Raw genomic sequence first — 9,327 nt, forward strand, 5'->3', positions numbered from 1 at the left:
TCACAGTAACCAATTTCGAACAATACAAAACACAAGAAGCGAAAAAAACGACAGTAGACAGCCCACAAAAGTTTAAAAAGCGAACATATATATATAGTAGGGGGGGGGGGGGGGGGAGATGGGACACCTTTAATACATAACATCCAAATAGCCTGATCGTGTTTTGAACAATTAACAACGGTCTGTGGAAGTCGTGAGGATACGGTTTTATAATTCATTGAATGTTCTTTGTTTACTACCAAATGGAAGAAGAAAACTAAACGAAAAGGTGTCCCATCTTTCCCCACTATACTATAACTTATTTGACAAATGGCACGACTGTTAAGTATTCCGTCAGACTGTAAACATAGGTAAAACTACTCAATAATTTAAGAGATAATATTTTTAGAGCATTCCTTGTCAAATGTAAATATTCTGTCTAACTCATTTTCGACTTCGCTTGCTCCTGAATAAGTTTATTTCCTAATATATTTTAAACTAGTTATACGGTACACGTAATGGACACCCTCTAACTGTTTAACAAATTCGTATATAGAGTCTCCAAAAGCGTAATGTATTAAGTGAAATTACCAACCTGATAATCTGGCTAAAGATAGTAGTAATAACACGATAAAAGTCTCCATAATCAACCACCTAGTAAAGCTACATTTGCTAAAGGCCTTAAGCGTACGTTTGGTGGTTTAATAGTCACCTGCATTGGCAAACATACGACGTGCATGGCTTGTTGTCTTTGCAAATAAATGATTGCAAAACACCACATATCAATCATCGGAGATTATTAAAAGAATTTACGGAACATGGATGTGACGCCTGTTGTTCATTAATGATTTTTTGCACGATATATTTCCAGCTGCATTCCATATTTATGCAAGTTAACAGTTTGGGGAATGGGAAGATAGGGACATCTTTTCGTTCAATTTTGTCGTCCTATTTCACAGTAAATGAAGATAAATTAAAGAATTATAAAATCATATTCTTACGACTCCCACAGACCATTGTTAATTATTTAAAACACGATCAGAATATTTGGATATTATGTGCTAACGGTGTCCCGTCTTCCCCCCAAAACAGTTTTTAAGAAAAAACACTTTTAAGAATTTAAATACAATAACAAAGGTATAAACTACACATCTACGCTTTAACGTCAAACCAATAACCAACACCATTTGACCAGCAACGCAAAATAATGGTTACAAAAAATTAGACAACTTCCCCACTTACGTGACGTCATCCGCTGACGTCAGATGAAAATACAGCAACACAAAAAAGGAAAAAGGGACAGAAAGATAAATGCGGGAAGAAAGGCCATAATAATTCTTCACGTTGTGAGTTATAAGTCTTATTATTATGCAACGAGTTATATAATTTTGAACAAGGAATATCGTCAAAGAGGTAAATTAAAACTGCTTTAACATGCCGGCGAGTCAAAAATTGGTTAACGAGTTTATATCTATAACAGGTAAGCTTCTTTTACTATACCGTATGTTATTTTGCCTTTAATTCCCGTATTTTCGTTACTATCATTATATTTTTCGTTAAAATTTATCGTATGTATACAAATCGTACACAGAATGCATATTATTTTGTTATATACATATCGTGTTTTCTTTAGGTAGCGATGAAACAACTGCAAATCATTTGCTCGAAGCCTTTTCTAACAACTTAGAGTTAGCAGTGTCGAATTATTTGGATGAAAATGCGTCAAAAAACAACTCTGAAAACGGTAATTTTAAAATGCAGTTAGACGTATTTCTGTTTTTATATGTATTTGCCCTAGGGCAAATTTTTCATTGCAAAATATCTATACCAAACCTTAAATATAGTCCATATATGGGGAAGATATGGACATACTATTGTTTAGTTTGTCAAATTATTGACTTTGAAAACATCTTTCCATTCCAGGTTCCGCAGCATCCAAGAACAATAAAGATAAAGTAAGAGCACCAATCCCACAAACCAGAGGTATATTTTCCAATACAATTCAGTTGTTTTCATGTTTACTTTTAGTTGTCAAGTAAAGTGGTTGGTTTTCACTCCCAACTAAAATATGCTCAAGGTATTGCAGTGTGTGGATAAGAACAACTTTACAGTTCTTGGAAAATCCTTTGTTTGAAAATATTAGAAACCACAATTTTATTTCTCGCATCGGCAAAAAAATTCTCTGCCAACCTCTTGTATAAATTTAACCATGTGGTGTATGAAACAGAACACTCTTGTTATAACGACTGTCGTTTTCCGGCCACGAGAGGGTAAACTAGTTTATATCCATTTATTCAACCACATGTGTACTTGTAATGTGTTTTAAATTACATGGAAGAGAACATAATATGATATGACTTATCCTCGCAACTTTAAAAATCATAAATGCTTTCATTAGCTTATATTGCAAACGCTCTAACCACTGTCCATGACATTGATTTGGTCATAGCCCCAAATATCTCAAATAACCTAAACAATTTTCTGCAGGTGTCCTTGTGGAAGAGTCTCATACATGGACCCCAGCACCCCGCAGAAGACAACATTCAGTTTTTGACGGCTTCCGTAATTTTAAAGCAGAAGCAGGTTGGTTTATTGGATGTGCTTCAAGTTTTAGATTAAAATTCCTGGAAACTTACTGTTGCATTTAGAAAATATCATAAATTTGCCACAGGACAGTTAAGGTCTGTGAAACAAATGTCTGCTGTACAACGCTTATGTGAACAGTTAAGGTTAATAAGAGCATTTTAAGCAAAGTTTTAGGTGTAATTTTTTCTCAGTAATTTTTCAGAGTTCTTCAGTAATTTAAGATTGAGTTGATCAATAAGAAATCAAATGTTATAATGCCAATTTTGCTGTAATTCCAATGTAAACAAAATTGTTGGAAAACGTTTTCATTCTTGATCTCAATATAGATGATACAACAGGTTCTACGGACAAGAACGTTAAAAGATTGGAAGATTTATTTCGTCCACCGTTGGATATGATGCATCGTGGTTCCTTTGAATCAGTAAGTTGATGGGTAGTGTTAGCATAGCTCAATGCTATAAGCTTGTAGTTGTTGTATTTGTTTTTTTTTCTATTATAAGCATACTTTTAAAATAACTCAACAGTGAGCATGATGTGTATAAATACACCGTGTGTGTCTGGTGTATAAGAAGACACTTATGTTATAACTCGACAATGAGCATGTGGTGTATGGATATACCTTTTGTGACCAGTCAGATGTATAAGAAGACAGCCATGTTATAACGTGTCAGTAAGCATGAGGTGTATGATTACAGTTACACTACGTATGCCCAGTTTATAAGAAGACCCAATGTTATACCTTTTGATTGACAGGCAAGAGAAGAAGGCACAAAATCAAAGAAATGGCTTCTCGTAAACATTCAAAACACAAAAGAATTTGCATGCCAAGTATTAAACAGAGATGTTTGGAGCAGTTCTTCCGTGAAGACGATAATAAAAGAAAACTTTGTGTTTTGGCAGGTGTGTAATAATGTGTTGGGTTCAAAACTGTAAGACTGTGATATAAATGTCGCCAATCTATGCTGCTATTTAGTATTTATAAGAGTAATAGGGTTAGCTAGAGTTTCCTTATATTTTGAACCTTCGTTGGTTACTTTAAAAAAAGTAGCAGGCTGGCTTCAACTAAAGTCCATGTAGTAGCAATGGGCTTTGGGTAACGGGTCAAAGCTAGCTTCAATCCCAAGACCCTGCTGAACCGCATTACTCCTTACTGTTACCCATATAGATTAATAAGTGTTTAATGCAAGTCATTATTCAACATTGTATGCAACCATTTTTGTTAATTAAATATTGATTTAAGGATCAAAGTTTTGCCACGTTTGTTAATCAAGTGAAAATAATTAAAATAATATCAAATCCTTACTTTACATTATAACACATCATGTTCTTCGTAGGTCTACAGTGATAGTTCTGAAGGCGAAAGGTTCATGACGTTTTATTCAATAAATGGTTGGCCTCATGTCTCAATACTTGACCCACGTACTGGGGGAAGGATGGGCGTGCTAACCAATATAACAAAGGATTCTGTGATACAAGAAGGTGATTGTTATGTATAATGATGGGGAATGTTGTTTATTACAAATGCACTGCAACTGGGTAGTACATCTTCATATTGAGTGTCATAAATAACAGTTGTGCAATAATAAAGTAATGTAATAACTTTCTAAAATCATTCTTTATATGAACACTGTTTTAGGTTTTTTTTTTTATTCTTTTATATAGTGTCTTATTATTATGCAAGGGGTTCTTAAAATACATAATGAACTGCAAAAGAAAAATACATATGAACTGCACAGTAAATATAGACCATTGTGTATCATTTAGTCCGAGCATTCCTTGACGGTCACGGAACATTAGACCCTGAGGAACCACCAACTAAAAGAACAAAGGTAAATTATTACTGATTACATCATATATGATTAAATGAATTTGAAAACATAAAAGTTTTGTTGGTCAAAAGCATATTAATTATTATTTACCTGTCGTATGTAGTTACTTTATAACGATGGTTCTGTGATTTTAATCTTCAGAGAGACATCCTTGATGCAAGTGAAGACTCTCAGCTTGCAGCTGCGATTGCTGCTTCACTGAGAGAGAATACGGCAAAGAAAGTCGTGGATTCTGAATCAGAATTCGAAATTTCATCTGAAAGTGAAGATGAGAAGAAGAATTCGGAAGAAAAGGATGGAAACAAGGAGCAAGAAGATCAGAAAATTAAAGAGGATGTCAAAACTGAACAAAAACCGCGAAAACCTCTCGTAAAAATTTTCCCAAAGAAAAAGAAACCAAATGTTGAGAACTCGAACTCTGAAAAAACAAGTGAAATGTTTTCTGCGCCAAGTAAACAGGTTGAACCAACAAGTTTAAATTGCAATGGGAATTCACGTTCCACAAATCCTGTTTCAAATGGAGCTTCCAAATGTAAACTTGTGCTGAGATTTCCAAATGGAAAGAGAGATATAATCACCATGTATGCGTCAGATACACTGAAGGTATGTTATGTCACAGATTTTGCTTAGCTGTATGATTAAAAAGTATAGATGTTTTCTTTTTTATCCAACTTTAAAGTTGAATCAAAGTGAATAAAATTAAACTTTGCACTCTTATGTGTATTATCAATTTGTCAAGAGTTGGCCTTTTAAAACTACTGCCTGGCAAATCCGTTCGCAAATATTTTGACATTTCTCAGCAATCACGGCCCTATATAAATGCTATAGGGAAATGCAAAGAAAAACCCAAAGCATGTTACAACCATTGATGGGAACTGGTAGTGTAGATACAGTATACTCCCCTAATACATAATACAGGACATAGGTTTCTCAACTGGTACCCAGTGAATTTATGGAATAACAGAGCATGTATAAAGGGGACACAAGTGTTGTTGTGCGTATACCCAAAAAAGGTTAAAAAAGAAATGTTGAAATCTAATATTCTAAATCCAAAAAATATTCTTACAGGATTTGGCTCACTTCATATCAAGCAAAGACTTTGATTTAAAATTTTACGAATTTTTAACAAATTTTCCGCGAAAAAAACTTTCTTCGATGGATGATTCTATTACGCTTGATGCTGCTGGACTTTGCCCACAAGATACTATTTTTATACAAGAGAAGTTATGAATATCTGTCATACTACTGGTTTTAACTGCCGCAGTACTTGCATATGATGTTTATTGTACTATTGTGACGTGGACCTTTAAAAATTCCTTTCTGAAATCTGTGCTACACAAATTGCAATATTTTTCTAAATAAATCTGTACAGATGATACCAAAAAGATCTTTCTGCCTAAATCTGTTTGCTTGTCCTAGTAACTGAAGGATATGTGGTTCAAGACTTGATGCTGCCATCATTGGACATGTTTGTTCTGAAAAACAGTCCTCCATAAGATCATATACTTAGCAAATCATTAGCGAGCATAAGGTGTATTATGTCATGTGTAATTTCAGTGTTATGACCAAGATGCCTATGTTATATACATTATACATATAGAGTTGAATCCATTAAAACAGTTAAATACTTATTCCATTTAATACAGTCTTAAGAGCAAGATTTAGGCCAGACTTTACACATCGCACATTTAGCATATACACTAAATATATTGAACGTTATAACATTTATGTGCCCATAACACTGATAATATGTGATGTATTGTGTGAATAGGTTACATACCAGCACATTGACTTGAACCTGGAACCCTTCTGCTTTAAATCCAAGTCTCTATTCACTTGAACAATGACATGCTTCGTACACAAGATGTTTTTAGTATTATGACTCATAAGCTGAATGGTGACATGAATAATACATTTGTAATGTGGCATTTCATAGTATTACCAACCATGAATATTATACAGTGTGTAAAACATTAATTGCACTCTTTTTTCTTACGTTTAAATCTCACAGCTACCTTTAAAATAGGGCTTAATTTGTCAAAGAAAAATTAGTTAATTTTTTACACAAAATAGTAAAGTAGAATTGCTTATTACTTATAATTACAATGGAAAAACATCAAAGTTAATTGAGTAGCAAATGCTAATATACATACAGCAGCGTTTCTCAACCCCTGGGTTGCCAAAAATGGATCATTAGTTCAATTTCAATATGTTGCCTACTACAGTGGCTAATGTAGCCTTTAACTGTGATTGTAAAATTTGCGCAGTTTTAGAAATTGTGTTGCCAAAGTTTTAGTAATAAATTAGGATTAATTTTACATAATAAAATACAATAAATGCATTGGACTACGGTCCTAAAAAAATGTCAATTAAGACAACCAGTAAATATAAATTAATATTTATCTTTGAGCATTTTTTGATCATCCATTCATCCTTATTATTAATTTTTGGGATGTGCCACAAAAAGGTTGAGAAGCACTTATATATATCATATATGCTGTTATGCTATGGTGAAAATGTAAAAGTTAATCAATTTATTAACAAACTATGATAATGTCTCTTCACAATAGTCACAGTAATTAAACTCTCTTTAATCTTCGTAATCAAATCACATTTCCTTTTATATAAATCTGTACAACCATATAGTATAGTTCTATGCAGCTCGTAATAATAAAAGTTTGAATTTTAAAAAGTTAGCTTCCTTGTTCTGCAGTTGGGGGTGGGGGGAAATATGCAGTGGACCCTTGTTTTGTGGATGAATCATTCGGATTTCCATCTATTTGGTCATAAGAGGGTGTGTTTGGACCTGTACGATGTCACATATATATCAGTGTACTCATAAGTAATACTGATTTACTTACCAAAGTTAATATTATACTGACCCCCTCTGTCACTGTACATTTGGTACAACAAGATTGTTGAAAAAGGTTTCAAAATCAAATTGAGAATCGCCATACCTGGAAAATGTTTTAAAATCAAATTAAGAATTACCATGCGGCCAATGCTTATGCCAATTAATGGGGTATTCATCTAATTAGGCGAAAGTATATTCAAATTTCCATTAACATAATTATGGCACTTTGGCACAGTGGTTAGTGCTCCTGCCACTGCCCAAGGATAATGGGTTCAAGGCTCAACACTGCTATCATTGTGGTTGTTCTGGAGCAAGACACTTAACAGCAATTGCTCAAAACCCAGTTGCCCCTATTGGTTATATAAATTGTCCGATATTTATAATAAAAATTTCTGTTACCTTATACTTATTAAATCTAGTTAGTAGTTACATTCATTTAAAAAAAAAATCATTTATGTACTAACCCGCACTGAACTTTGCTTGACCTACTGCATTGTAAGGTGGAAAGTAAAGACTTAAAGTAACAATATCAACTATTACTGAACCAATCTGCATCACAATAAACTGAGGAAATATAATAATAAAATTATTAAATTCCTGCCGAAGCGGGTAAGTAATTCGACATTTTATTTGTGTGTAATGAATTTAGGTAACTTGTTTTATCCTGGCGTGAAGGAAAGATGACTGTTCTATAACTCAGGTGTTCTGTTTCATACACCTCGTGGCAGCTTACGAGTTACCACAAATGTAACTTTGTGAGTAATTGTTATTTTTGGAAGGTGGATTTTTTATTTTTATGTATGGCCGACAATTCAGACAACTCATTAGTGACCACTGGGTTGGAGACTTGTCGTTTTCTGAAGGAACAGGATTTGAAATTGCAGACAGAAATACACAATTTTAGAGAGTAATTAACTCAATATCATATTATGACTGTTATCTTACCATAAACACAGCATCAACCGATTGTTTATCTGCCACTGCCCAAAAACCAACAATTAATACACTCAAGTTTGGGTAAAGAAATGAAGATGGCGCCCAACCAAGCGTTGTCCTGTAAGAAAAATAAGAAAAGTTTTCTAAGTTTTTTTACAAACTTTTACAAATCAAAGTTTCTTGTCACCATTGATAATTGATGTTGTCATAATACCCAATTACGGAATCCTTTAGCTGCTGAGTGCTGACCAGCAAAGAGTGTGGTTTCAAAATGTTTCTAACACCTCACTGTCGTCACTAATACCTACTGTGTATATTTTTTTATGCGAAAAAGTTGGGTGTTTCGTTCAAGTCAAAAATCAACTTTAAAAGTGTGCGAAAACATGCTTTATCTTTATTCAACCAAAAACTTTACTGGCCATCAGCTAAAAAACTACCCAATTATTATTAAAATCCACATAATTGTCAATGTCAAATATGAACTCATTTTTAATCTTAACTTACCACATTACTAAGATCCAATGAACAAGAACAATTGCCTGAAACAATTTAATATATTTTGTGATAAAATTTAAACCAGTATACCAGGTACAGTAAGCAATCAAAAAGAAAAATACGGTTTTGAAATTTGAGAAATATGAATAATATATTAATATTATCATTCAATATAAAGTTACCTATTTAAACATGATATTTAAGGATGATATTGCTTACTTTAATTGAAATTGAAGGCATTCTGTATCGTTTGTCTGAACCGTATTATCGTTTGCTCCTATATATTTACAACAACACACAACAGGAAATAAATGGGTATGTGTTGTTGAAACTGTTTCCTTACACTCTCGCTACTATATGTCAAGTAATTTAAATATATTAGCTTTAGAATTAATAAAAAATGCAACGAGAAATCATACACTGTCTTATGACCTAACCATAACGTATGTCACATGACAGGCAATATTAAAACACCAATGCTCTGTAACGTCGCGCGTATATGCTGATAACTTTAAAAATAATCATGCATTTCTAAATCACAAATACACGAATAAAGAATGAACAAAAATTGTTTTATTTTTTGTTAAATATTTAACTTAAGTTATTCTTTATTTTGGGTGTTTCCCACCGTTAAAACACGTGATTAAC

At 33.1% G+C, this 9,327-nt stretch overlaps 2 protein-coding genes across 3 annotated transcripts; one reads left to right on the plus strand and one right to left on the minus strand.

Annotated features, from left to right (window-relative positions):
• The first annotated feature begins 1,257 nt into the window (after positions 1 to 1,257).
• Positions 1,258 to 5,779, plus strand: LOC149732424 (UBX domain-containing protein 7-like). Of its 2 annotated transcripts, none has more exons than XM_089883397.1 (10): positions 1,258 to 1,459; positions 1,613 to 1,723; positions 1,903 to 1,962; positions 2,467 to 2,562; positions 2,904 to 2,986; positions 3,319 to 3,465; positions 3,900 to 4,044; positions 4,330 to 4,394; positions 4,536 to 4,997; positions 5,463 to 5,779. In XM_089883397.1, exons 1-10 carry the CDS (start codon positions 1,414 to 1,416, stop codon positions 5,622 to 5,624), a joined length of 1,377 nt encoding a protein of 458 aa, XP_089739523.1. In that variant the 5' UTR covers positions 1,258 to 1,413; the 3' UTR covers positions 5,625 to 5,779. The 2 variants fall into 2 exon arrangements, with proteins under 2 accessions (XP_089739523.1, XP_089739522.1); XM_089883396.1 differs by having other exon boundaries at positions 1,259 to 1,459; positions 2,892 to 2,986.
• A 132-nt stretch (positions 5,780 to 5,911) lies between these two features.
• LOC149732425 (type-1 angiotensin II receptor-associated protein-like) lies at positions 5,912 to 9,125 on the minus strand. The gene is made up of 6 exons (XM_089883407.1): positions 8,899 to 9,125; positions 8,689 to 8,723; positions 8,194 to 8,302; positions 7,713 to 7,812; positions 7,256 to 7,351; positions 5,912 to 7,200 (listed from the first exon to the last, which is right to left on the minus strand). Exons 1-6 carry the CDS (start codon positions 8,917 to 8,919, stop codon positions 7,088 to 7,090), a joined length of 474 nt encoding a protein of 157 aa, XP_089739533.1. The 5' UTR covers positions 8,920 to 9,125; the 3' UTR covers positions 5,912 to 7,087.
• Between the last annotated feature and the right edge of the window lie 202 nt (positions 9,126 to 9,327).

The sequence above is a fragment of the Ciona robusta genome, chromosome 8 (assembly GCF_009617815.1).
Source record: "Ciona robusta chromosome 8, ASM961781v2".
Lineage (NCBI taxonomy): Eukaryota > Metazoa > Chordata > Ascidiacea > Phlebobranchia > Cionidae > Ciona > Ciona robusta.

What these genes read in the sequence shown, in the direction of transcription:
- LOC149732424 (XM_089883396.1), top strand. Translation starts at nt 1,414, where the DNA reads ATGCCGGCGAGTCAAAAATTGGTTAACGAGTTTATATCTATAACAG. An exon ending in CGAGTTTATATCTATAACAG is followed by an intron (nt 1,460 to 1,612) that starts GTAAGCTTCTTT and finishes TGTTTTCTTTAG; the next exon opens with GTAGCGATGAAACAACTGCA. An exon ending in AAAAAACAACTCTGAAAACG is followed by an intron (nt 1,724 to 1,902) that starts GTAATTTTAAAA and finishes TTTCCATTCCAG; the next exon opens with GTTCCGCAGCATCCAAGAAC.
- LOC149732425 (XM_089883407.1), bottom strand. Translation starts at nt 8,919, where the DNA reads ATGCCTTCAATTTCAATTAAA. An exon ending in CATTGGATCTTAGTAATGTG is followed by an intron (nt 8,303 to 8,688) that starts GTAAGTTAAGAT and finishes TTTTTCTTACAG; the next exon opens with GACAACGCTTGGTTGGGCGC. An exon ending in TCAAGCAAAGTTCAGTGCGG is followed by an intron (nt 7,352 to 7,712) that starts GTTAGTACATAA and finishes AACATTTTCCAG; the next exon opens with GTATGGCGATTCTCAATTTG.